The sequence below is a fragment of the Macrobrachium rosenbergii genome, chromosome 48, assembly GCF_040412425.1.
Source record: "Macrobrachium rosenbergii isolate ZJJX-2024 chromosome 48, ASM4041242v1, whole genome shotgun sequence".
Classification (NCBI taxonomy): Eukaryota; Metazoa; Arthropoda; class Malacostraca; order Decapoda; family Palaemonidae; genus Macrobrachium; species Macrobrachium rosenbergii.
In genome coordinates this window covers 63,200,220-63,220,219 of record NC_089788.1, presented here as the reverse complement: position 1 = coordinate 63,220,219, position 20,000 = coordinate 63,200,220, and the positions used below count along the sequence as shown (strand labels likewise).

At 37.3% G+C, this 20,000-nt stretch overlaps 1 protein-coding gene across 1 annotated transcript in view; it reads left to right on the top strand.

Annotated features, from left to right (window-relative positions):
• Positions 1 to 1,569: 1,569 nt before the first annotated feature.
• Positions 1,570 to 20,000, top strand: part of LOC136831469 (uncharacterized) — a 262,572-nt gene continuing 244,141 nt past the window's right edge. Inside the window, 2 exon segments of the mRNA XM_067091966.1 lie at positions 1,570 to 1,617; positions 8,392 to 9,051. Of these exon segments, the coding sequence (XP_066948067.1) occupies positions 8,952 to 9,051 (100 nt within the window). The 5' untranslated portion in view covers positions 1,570 to 1,617; positions 8,392 to 8,951.

Genomic DNA, 20,000 nt, shown 5'->3' with positions numbered 1-20,000 from the left:
ACCCAATCTAACCTTATCTTGGGGCATTAGTCTCTCCTTAGGTCAGTTAACGAGTCAGACCACAGTAGGCTACACTGTGGAGATTTGGAAACATATTCTGCTCGCGTCTTACGTCCAATATTGCCCGTTTTCTATTTTCTATTTTATTTAAGTTTTTAATCAAGCACTCCAAAATATTGCCGAAAAGAGATACTTGATATAAAAAGTATCAGTCCTGTCACTCGAGCCCCCTTTTCCTCTCGTCAAATTATGATTTCTTATTTATTTATTTCCGTAATGGTGCCTAATGTCATTACTCACGGTAAACTGGTCCGATGATGTTATACTTGTTCGGTACAGTGATGTCACCCAAACACGAATTCACGCCATTTCATTTGACGCGAGCGCGCGCGCGTGTGTGTGTGTGTCTTTACCCTTTAGGTCTCTTCTCCCTTCAGGGTAAGTGGACCTAATTTTTTAAAGGGTATAAGAAATAAGTCTTGCTTCGAGTTGGCGTTAAATATCTGCAACCTATGGAAACCTTTTGGAATGCAACGTATGGTGGGTTATGGATCAGAAGAGTTTCCACCAGTAATGGTTAGCTTCAGTAATATCAGCCTTTTTCAGCAATTAATGCTAATAATCTTTTGGAAAAGTGACTACAAGTGAATAATTTCGATTATACTTGACTGTTTGTTATTGCCAGTTTAATTCTAGTTTGGTGCCTCAGTGATTAATATAATTTTTTCATGCTCGTGTATAGTGATTAAGACAATGTTTTATTTACTACACAAAGCTCCCTTTTGTACACTGTGGCATTGTGAAATAAGGGATGTACATACGATAGGCCAAAGACCATATATGAAAGAGTTCTTTGACACATTGTAGTATTGGTATAGAGTGGCAATTAAAAGAAAATATATGAGTAAATCACTTGCTTTATAGATTAACTTAGCTGTCAAGAAGAACATTTTAATAGCTTTACAGAAATATCAAGTTCATTATATTGAAAAATGAACAATTTAAAGATGCATATAAGTGAAAAAAAGTTTTTAGTTGCATTTTGAGATGGCTTGGCCAAGTGGAGAAAATGGAAGAAGACAGGTTGGCGTAAATTGCGAATAATTCGGAAGGTGTTGGGAGGAAGAAGGATGAGAGGAATACCTTAGAAAGTGGGAAGGGTGCCTAGTTTCTTTTCTTGACTACTTCCCGTTAGGGAAAACAGCTTTGTATTATATATGCAATAAAACATAAAGTAGTCACAACGAAGCATAATGCAGACATAAGTGTCACATTACGTAACAGTCATGAATTGAAATTACACCTTGCTGGTATGATAATGTAACTCGACTCTGCAGAGCGGGGATGATGACCAAGGCAAACAATAAAAAAAATATATAAAATAAAACAGTAACAGCATAAGAAAAAAACCGGATCATTAAAATCAACCGAGAGTTTCTTCGCGCAGTGGTCATCCTCCGAGCACCAATCAGAGAGCGCGCTTGCGGATTCTCACGTCAGCGGCACCGCTGATTGGCCAACGAGAGGCAACTGGACCCTGCGAAGAGACTTCTTCAAAACCGCAGTCAACAGACGACCCGCAGGTGTGAGGGAGTTCGGGTGTGCGTGTGGTGCGCGGTAAGCTGCGTTGACTGAGCGATTTGTTTTTCCTTGTAGTGATTTTTTTTTATTCGTAAATCCAGAGGGAATTTATTCATACCCTGTGACTTTCCGAGTGAGTGCAGTGTATCGACAGTTGTTACCCGGGAAAAAAAGATTGCTAAAACTTGACAATGCGAACAGGAAGTGATTAATTGCAGAAAAAGTTTACCTATCATGATTCGGTAACGTATTACTGCGTTTAATCAATTTGGCGTAACAGTGGACAAAGTTTGTGTAACATTTCAAGAGGAGTATGTGGACTTTAACAGTGAAGTGTTTATGAGAACAGTGACTTGAATTCGTACACAAAAGATTGGAGCCCATGGAGTTTACAAAGCAACTGAACCCAACAACTAATTAGTAACATTTATTAGCTCTGTGTTCCACAGTGTGGCTTAGACTTTTGTTTTAGACCCTGGATAACATTAGTGTCATATATTTCGATTCATTGTCGTATATAGACCTAGAGTAGGCTATCAAACCCAAACACGTTTAAAAACTGAGCCTATGACTGTTGTCTTACAGAAAAGTGATTATCAGGTTGACATGTAAATTAAGGAGAGGGAAATGATTGTATTTACTTACCGGTAGGTCTAGTAACCCTCATCTTGTATAATTTTATTTTTAGCCAGCCTGACTGATCGTAACGAACTTGAGTGTATATATATATATATATATATATATATATATATATATATATATATATATATATATATGTATAATATATATATATATATATATATATACATATATATATACATATAGGGGTAGAGAGTAATTGGGCTGGATACCCAAATTAAAGTCGAGTGATTAGCCTATAGGCTGCGTTAAACAGGTACCAATATTTAGGCCTATTTATTTAAACGACTGTATAGAGATTGTTCATATTCAAAACAATTTTATAATTGTAAATGATTTGAAAATTTATTTACCGTACTGTAGCCCTTTTATAATGGAATGTTTTGATTATTTAAAACTTGTCGAGTTAGGTAGTTTTATTTTTGCTGAATATTTTACTTACTGTTATGACGATTTTTGCGTTGCTATATACTTTTCAGTATATAGCAATTTGACATTCTTATTTGACACCTTTGTAATAAGTTTCAGCGGGCTTATGTGCTTATTAGAAAACGTAGGCTCATATGATAGTAAATAAGAAAATGGTTTTATCTCTGAAGGCGAGCGATAGGCCAATGTCTTGCCAACAGTTTACGTTATGCGTACTGTATTGGTTTTGGTACGATTCACGTGGCTTGAGATTTCGAAGAACAACATCTGGGTTGCATTCGTAATTTCAAACTCCAAGTGGACTATGATAATGGAGAGGCTTACATGTGTATATTTAGTAGTTAATTGTTTGTATTTCGTAAGTCTTAGCCAGGTGATATCAACGCGTCTAGCATCGTTAGCATGGTGAAAATACTGTACATTGCTAAGAGGTTCATAACATTGTTACAGTAACTTATATGCTCGTTTGATAAAAGCCAGAGATTGCGATATGAAATTTGTTCTTGTTATTTATTAGGAGAGAGAATAAGTGGTATTTGTCTTGTTTATGGTTTCCTAAAATTTCTCATGCAGTCTTGTCATATGTTTTGTTCCGATTCTGCGTTCTACACTTAGTTTATGTCGAGTATTTGGGAAGAATCGTATCATGATTCAACACTTTAAACAGGAGTCTGCACTTCATTTTTACTGTGTTTTAGATGAATCTTTGCGCTTAAAAGGACTATTTTAAGGCAGTCGCGATTTATATAATGCAATGCAACAGTAGGCAGTGTCGTGAATATTTATGATGTGTATAGATAGAAGCCTACACACGTGTATGTGTGTGTGTGTGCCGTCTTTGGATCATATTGGCTAATGCTATGAAAGTTTTCCGCACAACCTGTTCATCTAAAGTTCATCAGTTAATTCATACAAAGTGGTAGTGACTTGAAAGTGGTGTGTTGTATATTTTTGCCCACCATTATGCAGTTTCTCTTGACGAGGGGTTACTGTAGGGAAAAAACACGACGATCAATTGTACATTCATATTGTAATAGCCGAATCGTGGAGGAATCCGATGCGCAGAAAACTTCCAGAATATTGGATGGTACCCTCAAATAAGGTGCATCGGAAACCTGTAAATGCGGTGATTTTACACGTACATTTGCGCCTCCTGTATTTGAAAGGCACGCTTTTCCTAACACTCCTTCACCCCCATCCATCTAGTACTTTCTAGTCTCAACGCTGTCCTCATAGACTGTATTCTCACATTGGCTTCCACAAACGCTCGTCTGTTCCCAGTCTTGTGCATGCTCCTTGCTTCACCAACTGGATTTAGTTCTTCATTGGCGGGGTTGGTAGAGCTTTCGGCTAGCGCGCTGTTGGCCCAGAGTTCGACTCTCCGAGCGGCCAGTGAAGAATTAGAGGAATTTATGGTGAATGTCCAGAAGAACTCCGCATGCATAAAGTACCAAAATTAAAAGTAAAATGTAATATTTTTCATATTTAAAGCGTTTTAGACCACTTCTTATGATGAGGAAACACCCACAATTTTGCCATATTAGCTATGGAGGGGTTGGGGACAGGTGTCTAACCTTATGTCAAAAATCGAAAATCATTCGATGGGGAACTAGTTTTTCTGAGAACCATTACACTCTTCCTGAGAAACATTACAGTAAAAACCTCATTTTCGAACCAACTCCCTACTGGATGTAAACAAACGACTTAGAAAAATTTTCGAGGATGCCGATTAGATAATCATTAATATCTCGGATATGGTGCTCAAAAGTGTTCAGAGACAAAGTTTTATTATTTTATATTGTGAAAATTATAGTGTGACCTATTTTCTTTATATCTCACCGCGGAGTTGTTCTGGACATTGACCGAATTTATTTCTGGTGATATAAATTCATTTCTCGTCATAATGTGGTTCGGATTCCACAATAAGCTGTAGTTCCCGTTGCTAGGTAACCAGTTGGTTCTTAGCCACGTAAAATAAATCTAATCCTTCGGGCCAGCCCTCTCTAGGAGAGCTGTTAACCAGCTCAGTGGTCTGGTTAAACTAAGATATACTTAACTTTTTGTGACTGGCTCCCTCTCGTCCTACCACTCCATTATCCTTGACATTTCTTACCAAATACCGTCCGTACTATCATTTATTAGTGCATCTAACTGCTTTCCATACTTTACTCCTTCCAACATGTACCTTCAGTTTTCTTCTCTTGCAAACACTCGGCAACTTTTACTAACGTTTGTAGTTTCTCTTTATTATTCATTATTAGTAGTAGACTGTTTGTTCACAGCCAATCCGAACTGTTCATGTCTTACGCGAAAAGTCAGTTTTTGTGGGATGGGTCACAATAAGATTGGAAAAACCAGCAGTTTATACGTGCAGTTTGATTCAGACCATCTTTATCCAGATAAGTGTGTGGAAATTATAACATTGATCCTGTATTACGTAAGGTGAGCAACGGGAAACCAATCTTAGGGATGACGCGTGGAGGGGTTTTATTATTTTTACTTTTTGACGGGTGGGGGAGGGTGTTCAAAACCTGAAATAGGAAACCGAACCTCGAAACCGGTTTTGGGTTTCTATGGGCGAAGGCGCTGTCAGGTTGTCCAAGGGTGTTCCGCACGCATGGTCTGGCTGTGAATGTACAATATATGAATCTCATTTTGAATTGGAGATACAGTATTGCACTTAGCACAGTTTCTTTCATTGTAGATTGACTGCTAAACCTCCTGTATGCAGTGTTAATATTACACAAACAACGCAGACACACGCGCGCGCGCACATGTGTATATATATATATATATATATATATATATATATATATATATATATATATATATATATATATATATATATATAATTAGTTACACATGCGTAAAAAGACGATTTCTTAACACTTGACAATTATATGTTATGGCCTAGCCTACTTACTCAGTGATAAGTTACGTAGGCTATTCCACATAGATATCATGATTGGCTATTTAGTGGTGTTAGTTCAGTCAAGCGTTCAAATAATGGATTTTTTCCACCTCTCGAACTTCGTTATGCTTATTTATGCACACTTATTAAAATAAGTTACATTACCCAGATACCTGTCGATTAGTTTACTGCGAGACCGCTGAAGTTTTTTCAATTCAAACGGATGGATTCGTTCATGCACTGCTTTGCGGTTATAGTTTCTGTTTGCTTCCAATAAAAAACGACCACTTCGTTTGGTCTAACAATGTCGTCTTATAAAAACGGCCGCGTCATTTAAGGAATCAAAGCAAAATGTTCACCTACGGCCAGCGAAACAAACTTCCACTACTCGGATAACAATCGTGGGGAAGCACTTGAAGACGTAGTTTGAGAGAATAGTCTAGTTATCAAGACTTGAAGAAGGCTTCATCCACTTAACGCTGTATGCGTGTGTGAGAACGAAATAGAGAGGCGTTTCTCACATTCGTTGATGTTATCGGTATTTTTTTCACGTTAGTGTGTATTTAATTGTTTGTGTGTTTAAATGAACTTGCAAACGCTTGAAATCCAATACTGTAATTACATAAACAGTTATAAAATGTATTGCATTACACGAGTGCTTTCATAGTTGTGTGAAATCATTCTTGCATTGCTTTCAGTACATCTTGTTGGGACGCGGCTATTTACATATCAATTTACCTAAATATGTTTTACATTCATTATAAACATATACGATGTTGCACTTCGAAAGTTTTGGGCAACAGCAGTAGACTTTGGCCGGAATTTAAATTTAAATTGGTTTGTAAATATGGAAGAGTGCTGGTACAGTGATTCGTTTTGATACTACAGCTCGTAGTAAGTTATTTTACATATTTACTCATACTCTTGAATGCATAATATAGCCTACCCTGTTTTTCGAGTATGTTGCACATTTAACATGCTTATTGTGCTATTGCTATATTTGAACACTTTTCTCAGGCCTGGCTGGAGTTTCTCTCTCTCTCTCTCTCTCTCTCTCTCTCTCTCTCTCTCTCTCTCTCTCTCTCTCTCTCTCTCTATATATATATATATATATATATATATATATATATATATATATATATATATTTCTATACTATAAGCAGTTAGGCATATGTATTGTCGATAGTGCAGATTTTTCAAAAATATCCAATTATGTTCTTGAGACTTGCTTTTACTAACCTTTGGGATTATCATAGCGGCGTTAAACTGAAATCCAGGGACATACAGTATGTATGTAATCCTTTTACACTGAAATTTACGGATAAATTAGAGTCGTGGATTCCACAGGGAATTTTGTTAAATTTACTTTGTTTAATGTTGTGAAATGTTAGACATATTTTGTATACTGCTATGCAACATGGGAACTCTTCTGTTCAGTATGTTAGAAATATTTTACCCAGTGTCCCGAAATATTTTAGAAATATTTTGTCTACCATGAAGATATAGATTAGACCTTGAAAGGCCACCAAGGCGAGGCCTAGGTGCTTGCTAATTATAGATGAGGCAGAGAATGAACACTTTTGGGTGGTGGTAGGAGATAAGGTAGTCGTTATAGACTTTTTTTTCCATAGATCTTGTCTGCACTCAACTTTCTCTCACTCTCTGCCTTCCTTATCGTTCATCAGCCTTCTAATTTTGTCCTGGAATGTGGCTTTTAATTGTTATGCCTACCATCTCGTCGGTGGGACGGTAGCTGAAAAAAAAGGAGATTCGGATGTTACTTGACCACTTATGCACTTTATGTCGATTTTTAGACTTCATTCTCCTTTGTTTTTATAATTGTTGGCGATATGAGTCCTTCTGCCTAGGATTTTTGTGTCTCATTTGATTAATTTGTCCTTAAAACAGCTCTTTTATTATATATTGTATTGCGAAGCCACCTTCCATAACACGTAGGCCTACTACAAGCTAGGTAGTTAATTCTCTTTCCCTTGCTTTTGTGAGGTGCAATGTCACAGTTTTATAAGTTTAGTTCCAACTGCGATGACAATTATGAAATTACGTCCCGTATCATTTCGTTGCAGGGTTGGAACTTAAGAAGTTCGAACTGGTTGCAGATACTTTTTTTTTTTTATGGAGCGTGTTCACATGAGTTAATTGTAATTGTTCGATATCGTTTGCTTTTCATAGCTTTAATACTCTTGCATTCTTACTTTTCTATTTCCGTTTCCAACCGGGGTTGCAGGTTTGCAGTAGTGATGGTAATAAAACATTTATACGTAAAGCATGATTACACCAAATATTGTTGTGTTCGATAATTAATAGGGGAAATGTTATAACAGTTAGGTTTAATTGAGATGATTTTTTTTTTCAATTTGAAAGTCAGTATGATGTATATGCATATATAAATACATCGTTGAAACTGTAACATAGTAATTAAGGTAGTGAACATTATCATATAAATATAAAATTTATACTTCAGACATGTACGGTATACCTAAAAGTTATACTAATAAACAGTTAGATGTTCTAGAAAAATTGAGAGTAGGTAATTACCTGCTGTAAACCGCGTGAAGATGACTGACAGAACGGTAATCTGTTTACTGACCCCCCAACCTCGTCCCTCTCCACACAATGCTGTAAATGTGTTCATACAACACTGCTAAGTTCAACTGTTCGTCCATGTTTACCTTATACCTGTATGTAGACTTTTGTAGAGGATATTGAAGGAAAAATGGCTTTTGTACGATTTATAAATAATTTGTGATTTTTTATATAATTTATAGACTATATATTCCATCTATTTCATTTGGTTTGCCTTGAATTTTCAGATAAAATGTGCTTGTGTTATCGTGGTTTCGGAATATGAGGAAAGTGACATGGAAAAAGTGATGTGACGATGTGAATTTGAAGAACGGAATAATTATTTGTGTAAATATTTGTGGCAAGAGTAAAAAAAAAAGCGAAGTTTCTAGAAGAATGGTTTCTTCGTTAGAATATCGACCTCTCGGGTGTGGAAACAGGAGAGTTTGAGTTCATTTAGAAAGAAACTACTAGTGATGGACTTAATCTATAAGATCAGACTGAAATGCAAAGACGCGAAGATGGAAAATAATAAATTTTTGGCGCCTAGGAGAAGCGTCCCTATCAAAGAAGACAGCCTGCTGGTTTAGGCGGGAAAGTTATTATCGTGCGTTTCATGTGAAATTACCGTACTGGGTGGCCTCGAATTTTAATCATTTCTCTCTAACATTTGCGCTGTCAATTTATGAAGTGTTTTGAGGCTTTTAAAAGAAGCTTTCAAGTGTAGTGAATGTTTAGAACGTGTAGAGGAGGAACGTAAGTGCATTAATTTTTCTCAAGTGAAATAGCGTTGCCGATATAATTCAACATGGAAGCCAAGGAGTGGTTCAATCTGAGCCAGATTTGTAGAAATCGTTTCACCAGGACCCGAGACGACTCCAAGTGCAGTTTTTCTTGCTGCAAGAAAGGTGAGTGATTTTCCATGTCTTAAATTCTGTTATTTGTTATTTAATGCAATGTTTCATCGCCAGTTTTAGGGGTTTTTTTTATAAATACGTGCGTTAGTATTGCATGTATCAGATCCGATGCAACGGTTATTATCAGTTTCTCGCCCATTACGTTAAGATGAAAAGCGCATATAATTTCTTGTTGTTTATATTTTTTTGATTGTTCCGTGGGTTATAAAAACCTCAGTTTCATTCTTGGCTGCTTGTCCGTTGCTTTTCCGTTCCTCTTGGCCCTTGTAGGTAAATGTCACGAAAACAGGGAGAAGAAGGCCATCGCTATAAGAGGGGTTTTAGTACGGTATTGAAAAAAAGAGGTCGGTCTAACACTTTGTCTGCTTATACTTGTTATTCATATTTCATTTTTTTTTCATCTCTCTCTCTCTCTCTCTCTCTCTCTCTCTCTCTCTCTCTCTCTCTCTCTCTCTCTCTCTCTCTCTCACACACACTCTCACACACATAGATATAGATAGATAGATATGGTTAAAAGTATTTGAAGGTTGTGATAAAGATGGAATTACTGCAGAGATGATTTTATCTGAAACTGACGTGATACCTAGTATACTGACCAGACTTTTGGAGAATATGGATCTAGAAAACAAAGTGTGACTATTGAGAACTAGAAATCGTAGATAAGGTGCTAAAGAAAGGTAAAGTAGATGAGGTGCTAAAGAAAGGTAACGTGACTGAATATAAGATTGCACGAAGGTCTGTTGTATGAAACTAGTTGGAATGTTTATTGTCAATAGGGTAGGGAAAAATTGCTAAAAAAAAAAATTGAGTTGGCCTAGCTTGTTTTAGGAAGGGCAAGAGATCACAGAACAAATACTTATGTTAATTCATGTAGTGCTGCCTTGTATGGAGTTTAAAAATCCATTGGTAATAACTTTCGTTGATTTACGAGAAGGCATTTGACGTTGTCCGCAGACCAGTGTTGTGGAAGGGTTTGGCGTCACTATGGCTTTCCTGTTAAATATGTAGAGCTGATTGAAATTGTTCATGAACGAAGTAGATGTAGAGTTGACGTTGATGGGGTACAACAAGGGAATGTTATTTCACCTTTGTTGTATGTTCTTATAGATTGTATGATGAAGAAAATGGTCGGAGATGGATGCATATAGGTTGGTGTAACGATAGGTGAAAGACTTGGAATAAGCAGGTGATGTTGGTTTAATTAACAGAATGTCTCTTAGGTTTAGAGAAGTGGAGCTCAAAGTAAATCTAATAAGAACAGAAGTAATCAGGAAAGAATATGCAAGAGGGGACTTAGTGACATTAGATGGAGAAGGTGTAAGGTTGAATCTTTCAAATATTTGGGAACGGTGATAGTCATTAGTCATTACACATTCCCCTGAGTCGAAATTTAGTGAATGACTGAAAAACGCCATTCTTACAGTGGGTAGGTTGAATGAGATTTGGAAATAGAAGTAGATTGAAATTGCATACTTCAGTAGGACTGTGCAGATGTCTAGCACAATACGTATTGTTGCTTGGACATGAAACTTAGTATGACACTGAAACTACATTTAAAAGGTTTGTAGAGTTAAGAATTAAGTTTTAAGATGAGTATTAGGACTCGGGTGACAGGATAGAGGAGGTAGAAAAGATAACGTGGAGGAAATTACTTAAGTGTCATATGTAGAAGAGATAATGACGAAATAAGATGGTGATGGCTTGATATATCCTTCACACAATCTCATAGAGAAAAGCGCGTGATAGTGTCAGCTGGGCTCCTGTGGGCAACAGAAGAGATGGAAGACCCCCAGACTTTCATGGTCATGAGATATATGATTTTTCTTTAAGCTAAGGACCGTCTTCTATGGTGTCATCAATTCTCATCATTTGTAATGAAGGCTACGATTATTAATTCTTCTCCCCCCCGTATGGGGTAGTGCCGTCAGTGCACCTCATACGGTGCCCTGTAGGCATTAGGCTACCTAAGGTTCTTTACAGCGTCCCTTCGGCCCTTAGCTGCAACCCTTTTCATTCCTATAACTGTACCTCCGTTCATAATGTATTTCTTTCGTTTTTACATTTTTGATTCATAGTGCAACTGCGAGGTTTTCTTCCAGTTACACCTTTCAAACCTTTTTTTGCTGTCAATTTCCGTTTCAGCTCTGAATGAACTCAAAGGTCCCAGCGCTTGGCAATTTAGTCTAAATTCCATATTTTGTTCTATCAATTCCTCTCTCGGGTGGTTTTTATGAATTGGTGAATGGTTCCATAGCCTAATTGTCGTTCAGGTTATCTGACCGTGACGTTAATGTGTTGGAATGTCTGTGGCTTCTAGTGCCTTTCCATGCCTCAGCTGAGCCACAATATATATTGCAAGCTCTAAGGACGGTTTTCCATACTGCACTGTACATCATTTCATACCTTCCATTTATCATTGTAGTTTAACATTATATATATATATATATATATATATATATATATATATATATATAATACACTTGTATATATAATATTTAATATATATAGACATTTGTAGGTATACACATATATTTGTGTATACACACACACATATATATATATATATATATATATATATATATATATATATATATATATATATATATATATATATATATGTGCCATTCTTCCGTGTTTAAGATGGGCTCGGACCATGAGAGATATAGCTGTACTGTCACATTCGTACTTTGAATGCTGAATCATTGAATCACATATCATATTTGCCTTTTGCCCACACTCTCATACTCAGCTCATCCAGATTGCGAGGTATGTTCAATTACGAATGGGATAAAAACAAAAGTAAAATTTTTTATGAATTGAAGATTTATTTTCTCGTGTTATAACTTTCAGTGCCTAAAGAACAATGAAACTTATTTTAAGGGACTCAAAATGTATGTGATAACACGTTTTATCCTTCCCAGTGCCGCTTGTTAAGAAAATGCTTTGCATGATTATATTTTATTATTCAGTTTATTAAATGGTTAAGGGGATAGTTTTGCGACATTCTGCCTAAGGGTAAAATAAAAAAGTGTGTTTCTTAGATTTAAGCTCTCATTTTGAATGAGTCAGGGTCTCTTTTCCAGCTAGTCTGTTGAATGGGTCAGTCTCTCTCTCTCTCTCTCTCTCTCACGTACATTTTAAAAGAACTCTCTCTTTTCTCTCTTTCCACAGTGGCTTTTTCTCTTTTCCAGAGTCTCTCTCCTCTCTCTCTCTCTCTCTCTCTCTCTCTCTCTCTCTCTCTCTCACTCACTCACTCACACTCTCTCTCTCACACACACACACTCAACACACACACACACACACACTCCTTGCATTTTAAAAGAGCTAAATTTTTCTCTTTTCCAGACCGGCTTTTGCTGAATAAGCCCTCTCTAAGCCTCTCTCTCTCTCTCTCTCTCTCTCTCTCTCTCTCTCTCTCTCTCAACAGCCATTTCCCTCTCCTCTATGAAAGGAATTGTTCAAGTCTGCTGAATGAGTTCATGAGATAACCGGTCGTTAAGCAGAGGGAATTGGCCTATTATGTTATTTCATGGAAGTGTTTCAGAAATAACCATAAGCCGGCGACTTGATTTTTTTTTTCAGACCAAGACTCAGACTTGAGGTCGACACAAGATGGTTACCATACAGTAGAGTTTTTTTTTTTTTTATGTAGGCTATGCCTTCATATTCGTGAGCATTTGCATACGGGAGTTCCTGTTGGCGGTCATAATGGAAGAAATGTACGGGAGGAAGATGTGCATTTAATGTGTAGGGTGCTTAACTACTCATTAGCCTACGTACAGAGGGTGTGGTGATGTAATGGATGATTGCATATCCACCTCGAAGGGGCTCCTCGTTCCGTACATTATTTTTTGTTAGAGAGAGAGAGAGAGCAGTAACGTTGAGTATTTCTTTCATATATATATATATATATATATATATATATATATATATATATATATATATATATACTTTGTTTATATATATCTATAAACGCAAATATTATTTGACTTTTAACATTATACTATCTATAACCTTGTGTGTATGTGTGTGTGTGTGTGTATATATATATACATATATATATATATATATATATATATATATATATATATAAATATTGTTTGGAATCACTTGTTAAGTTATTACACTAATGAGGTCATTATCTTTCTATTTACTGTCTTTTGTGAATAGCTTGTACTAAACACGCCGCAAAGGTGGATAAGTACCGGGTTAACACCCGTTGGCGTCACTATAAGAAATTTGTATTCGTTTATCACAATCACCACAGGTGAAAAAATGCTGTGTGTGTTTGTGTGGCGGTGTTTGTATATGTATATATATATATATATATATATATATATATATATATATATACATATATATATATATATATATATATAATATATATATATATATATATATATATATATATATATATGTATATATATATATAGAAATCATATGGGATTTCTGACTCACGTCAGGATATTAGAATCAGTTAACTGGGGGTCGTTATGGGGAACGAAATAAATTTCTGACTCACGTCGGGATCGAAGGTCTCTCAGGTGGAAAGCAAGGGCGTTACCCACTGGGCCATACAAGTCTAAAGAAGTTGGAACCTGAGAGCAACTGCACCCCGAATTACCTGGGCAAAGCTAACTGCTTGCTAATATTTCTTCCCGACTCAGCAATGGGGTTATTATCTTTATGATATTTGGAACAGAAATAAATTTCTGTCTTTTGTGAATGTTTTCAGTTGTTAGGTTCCCCAACAGTGGGGGCTTGTACTAAACACGTCAGAAATTTATTTCTGTTCCACAAGGTGGATAGGGATAATTCGAATGAAATGTTGTTAACACAGGTGCAGTTGGGTCACTATCACCTGAGAGAGATCCCCTTTAACACTTTATTGTGTTTATCACACATCACCACAGGATAAAAAAATGAGAGTCTGGGTGTGCCCAGGTTCTGACCGGTTTCAGACTTTTATGGCCCAGTGGGTAACGCCCTTTTCCACCTACCTGGGTTCGATCCCGACGTGAGTGAAATTTATTTCTGTTACACGTGATTGTGTGTTGATGTATCTTATATCAGAAGGGATAATAATGTTGTCTATTGGGTCATAGTCGGGAAGTTGGGGAAAATGACATAGCTTGCCCAGGTAATTCCTTGGGTGCAGTTGCTCTCAGGTTCCAATATATATATATCCATATATCCCGATATATTTACATCTTATTCACTCAGAAGGGATAATTCGAATGAAATGTTGTCTATTGGGTATAGTAGTTGGGGAAAAACATGCACAGGTAATATACACTTCTTTTAGACTTGTATATAGTGGGTAACGCCCTTGCTTTCCACCTGAGAGACCTGGGTTCGATCCCGATAGTCAGAAATATATATATATATATATATATATATATATATATATATATATATATATATATATATATATATTATACCACATATATATACTTGTGTGAGAGGAGTGGAGGTGAGGGGATGGAGTGAGGACCCCACTTACTAAGAGTTAAATAAACTTTTTACTTCAGTTCACAAAATCGCCCTGCGTAATTCCTCCTCCGGACATTTTAGAAATAATTTGACGTATTTTCGCTTTAATACTCCTCAGGATGCCAATTGTTTCCTATTTTATATATATTTTGATTCTGTATAACAATTTATGGCATTTTAGTAATTTGTTTATTTATTTATTTTTTCAAAAGGTAAAATTTTCCTCGTCGGCCGTATGGACCCGGTATAGTTCAGGAGTAGCCATCCCTAAGTACGTCAAATCGTGTTGTATAGTGCTAATCCATTGTGCAGATAAGAGCAATGCTCCTCTAGTAACGCAATTCAGATTTCAGCCTTATGGAAGAGAAGCCTCGCATCCGTCGTCTAGGGTCAGTACCAAGTAGAACATGACTAATGGCGTGTCTCTCTGGCCAGCGAGGGATGGTTAACCGACTGTTCTGTGGTGGCTTCTCCGGGGAGATCTCTCTCTCTCTCTCTCTCTCTCTCTCTCTCTCTCTCTCTCTCTCTCTCTCTCTCTCTCAGAAGGACTTTCGTGGTCATGGATTGTGTGTATTTAAGATGCGAAGAAGCATCTTCGTCCTCTTCTTACTTTTTCTGCTTCCGGAACTGATTAGCATCAAAAGCAGCAGCGTATTTTCTTTCTTGTAGCCCTCAAGTGTGCTGATCTCCGCTTTGGTCACATGCAAAACGGTGATTTGGAAGTCTCTCTCTCTCTCTCTCTCTCTCTCTCTCTCTCTCTCTCTCTCTCTCTCTGGTCCTCCTGGCCTTCCCTAGAACCAAGAAACCCGTGTTCGAGCCTGCTGGCAGGGCGAAGGAAGGAACGGCATGGATGTTTCATTAAAAATCTGAAATGCCTCTTTTGAGGTTAAGTATGAATCAGTACATGGTTGTTAATAAGTTGTTGTGGGTAGAAGAGAGTGAGAGAGAGACGATAGTAATCGGTGCTCATTCGAGATGTCTGCAAACTAGCATGAATAAAGGAGGGAAGTCCCGACAGAGTAACCTCATCCTATAGGGGTAAAAATATTCATCAGATTTTTCATTGTCATATGTAGTGGTGGCATTATCAATAGCAGGAGTTAACTTGGGAATTACCGTACAGTATTGTTAATTTCTATGGGAATAGCTGTAAATAGTGAGTGAATTTTTATGAAAACTAGTAGTAAACTGGAAGTTTCTATGGGACTTTTAATAGTGAGTTGGGAGTCTCTTTGGAATGAGGAAATTATGAAAATTAGGCTTTTTCAGCCATTCAGTGCCTAAGACAGCGAGGAGAGGAGGTATGAGTGGTTGGACAGAAGGATGAGAAGGTCCAGAAAGTAAATGAGAGGATGTGTAAGATTACAGGTGACACTAGGAGAGAACGCCACAATTACACCAAGAAGTGTAGTAGTTAGGGAGGTTTGACATTAAGATGAAAGAAAGGATTAAGGTACTTGAAGGCCAAAAAGTGGGTGCAGTATGAGCCGAAGTGATGCCAGCTGCACCCACTTTTTAGCTTTCAGCCTTCCTTAGAGATTAGGAAGATCCTCTAGGAATTTTAACAATAAATAGGAATCCCGTAAGGGTAGTGCCGTCAGTGCACCTCATGCGGTGTACTGCAGGCATTACTAAAGGTTCCTTGGCGGCGTCCCTTCGGCCCCTAGCTGCAACCCCTTTCATTACTTTTACTGTACCTCAGTTTTATTATCTTTCTTCCATCTCGCTATCCACCCCTCTCTTAACAAATATTTCTTAGTGCTACTGCGAGGTTTTCCTCCTGGCACACCTTTCGGACCTGCCTACTCTCAATTTCTTTTCCAATGCTGAATGACCTGATAGGTCCCAGTGCTTGGCCTTTGGAATAAACGCTATATTCAGTCCAATAAATAGGAAGTTTCCTAAGCAGCTTATCACGGTGAAAACTGGCGTAGTGAACTGGAAATTCCATGGTCAATGCAGTAGTGAATAAGGAGTTTCTTTTGGAACTGTTATGGTGACTATTTCCTTGCGAACTGCACCACTGAACAGGGAATTTCCTCTGCAGCTGTATTGGTGAGTAGGGAATTTCCTTAGGAATTGCTGTTGTTGGTCTTATCTTGAAGTAGGGTCTCTAGATAGAAGGGTATTGATGCATTATAAATTTTCTCTTCAGGTTTGGCTCAAGAAAATATGATGATTACTCGATTATGTAAGTAAACTAGAGTGGCACCACTGTGGTGTATTTTTGGATTTAGAAAAGAAACAATATGATAATGAAAGATGCTTTCACAAAATATTCACTCAGTTCAAACATACTTCATAAATCGTACATGAAACATTTGTCAAGTGCAATGGATGGGATAGATAAGATATTTCAAAAACTATCATTTTTATATTCTTTGATAATACAACTTCACTAAAGACTACATGCATACACTGATTCATTATATTCGTATTAATGCTGTACTTTGTTTCATGTGCTGTATATTATTATGGACAAATATAAAAATGCCTAACATAATTCACATCAAAACTATATGAAGGTCAGTTCTTAAATTGTTCCACTCAAGGGGCAGTTAGGAAGACCAGTTCAAAGTTAGGGTTTTTGCCGAAAAATGTGTCAGGACCAGTTTTAAATGGAACTGTCAAAAAGTCTCTCTCTCTCTCTCTCTCTCTCTCTCTCTCTCCAGAATCATAATATTACTATCATTATCCATTCAACCCAATCTCTTGTAGTGGAGAGGAACAGGGTGGTCATTTTGGGGTTTATTATCCTTACTTGGCTTATCATCAACAGTTAAATGTTTCTGCGCTTTTTATTCGCATTATTCCGTTGTCACGAACAAACCCCGTATGCAAATCATGCTAATTTGTGGAATTTTATTCCCACACTTTTATTTAAAACGCTAGATGTTACCTTTTGCTCAAGATAATTGAAGACATAAAAGACATATTGGTACTAGTGCGCGGAAGTCAGGGTGTTCTTGGGAGAGTAATCGAACACGATCAGAAATTTTGCGTAGCGGTGATTGGCTACTCAGATCTTTCGACCAATCGTTGGTGAGGAATGAGCTTAACCTTCCCGTGTCCGAATGCATCTACTCTAGGAGTGCGGTTCAGTGGTCTAAGCGTTTGCTCGGAGAAATTACTGGTCCGTGCATGACAATTTTCCAATTTGAGGTCGTCTGTTGGCCAGCGTCGTTATGTCAAAATGAGTGTGTTGTTCTAAGGCTTACGGTTTTAAGGTCTGTTAGAATATTCTTATGTAATTATTCTTATATTTGATTACATTCTTCAGTCTTTTACTTTTAGTTATCTCAATCTCATTTTAATGAGTCTCCTTTCATTTTTCTCTCTTGTCGTGAATGTAGAACCTTCGGAAATTTGATGACGCTCCCCAAAATAAACAGAGAGAGAGAGAGAGAGAATATTAAAGTAATAGACTCTTTTGTCCCCCTTTTTAGTGAGCTGGTTTCAGTACTTAGATTTTGAAGGAGCACTGCCAGACTCCATTTCCATGGGATTTCGTTTATATTTTCCTCAGAATTCCACGGAAGCTCCTTCCTTGCCTCCGAATCTTCTGTTAAATGCGAATTGAATATATAGAATATAGGGCAGAGGCCAAGCCCTGGGACCTATGAGTTCATTCAGCGCTGAAACGGAAATTGACAGTAAAAAGGTGAATTGCACTATGAATCAATTGTAAGGAGAGGCTGGAAAGTAAGATGAAAGAAAGAGAATATGAAACGAAGTACAGTAAAAGAAATGAATGGGGTTGCAGCTAAGGGCCGAAGGGACCCTGCGAAGAACCTTAAGTAATGCCTGCAGTGCACCGCATGAGGCGCACTGACGGCACTGCCCCGCTACGGGGTTTGTTTAATGGGAACCTTGGTAGTAAACTACCTCATAATGGCGCACAAAATAGTGTTTTGTGTATTTTTGACTTCGTGTAGGCTACTTTCATAATGCTTAGGAATTTGAAAATTTTACTCTCTGATAAGTCAGCACTGGGCTACTAATTTGGAAATAAGTCTCCACCTATGAGCAATTTGGGTATAAAATGGGTTAATTGTATTTTGTGGAAGGATCAAATCATGATCCTGACGAAGTCTGCCTATAAAGGTCTGAAGCTGCACTCCACGTGCTGCATGCACTGGTCATGTGGGTAACTTCTTCTTCCCAGCTTGTTCCCATTTTTATATGGGGTCGCCGTGATGCCTTCTTTTGAAGGACTTTGATTTGGCTTTGGGGTAGACTTTGTAGTTCCGATCGGCTGCCCTGCCTGACATCGCTTAGACCCCGGTATTGTGTACATGAATTGTACCAGTTCACCAGCGCTCTTTCTCCCAGCAGCGAGGAGTTGTTATGGGGTGAGGTCGACAGTCGAGAAGTGTGAGGTGTCTGTTATGTCATGTGGGTAACTGCTGTAGATATTTTTGAAATCCATACGTCCTGCTACAGAATAATGTTGTTAATGTTTTTAAATTTGGGAAGATCTCGCTCACTGTCATTTTTTTATATAGTTTAATTAAAACGTTCCCGTATAATAAAGACACAGCTCATGCTATCAGCTGGGAATCACTCCAAAATCGGCGTGATGTCGCCTCTCCTTTTTTTACATTTCTAGTGTAATCATACTGTTAGAAATGCTGGTAAGAAAGGGGGCGAGACTGCAAGTCCTGACCCTAGGGACGTTACGTATTTTCCTGAAGTTCAGTCCAGGGTACCTTCGTGCCGAGAGAAGGAAACACACAGCCGAATTCCAGTACATTAGGTTACATAAAGTAAAGATGGTTAGCCTTTATGTATCATATACTTTATCACGCCCAATGAATATATATATATATATATATATATATATATATATATATATATATATATATATATATATATATATATATATATAATAAAACACTATTTAAACGTTGCAACCATATATTTCGGGCACTTGCTTCTGTGCCCCTGTTCACTGGTAGAATATGGACAGATGAAATGTTACAAGGGTGTATATACAAAGCATATATATACCCTTGTAACATTTCATCTGTCCATATTCTACCAGTGAACAGGGGCACAGAAGCGAGTGCCCGAAATATATGGTTGCAATGTTTAAATAGTGTTTTATGGGCCTTCTTATATTCATATTACACTGTAGTATTACAGGAAAAGACATTCATATATATATATATATATATATATATATATATATATATATATATATAGATAGAGAGAGAGAGAGAGAGAGAGAGAGAGAGAGAGAGAGAGAGAGAGAGAGAGAATATGATTTAGACAACCATGCTAGTTTCTCCCTTGAGAAAGAAATATTTTTCTTTGAAACACTAGGATGTTCAAAGTAGTATGATCTGTTAGGCTTCCCAGCCTCTTTTGTTCGACTCGAATGACTGTACTTAATATTTCTATTGATGTGGAAAGCTGTGCTTCGTCCTTCACATGATTCATTAAAA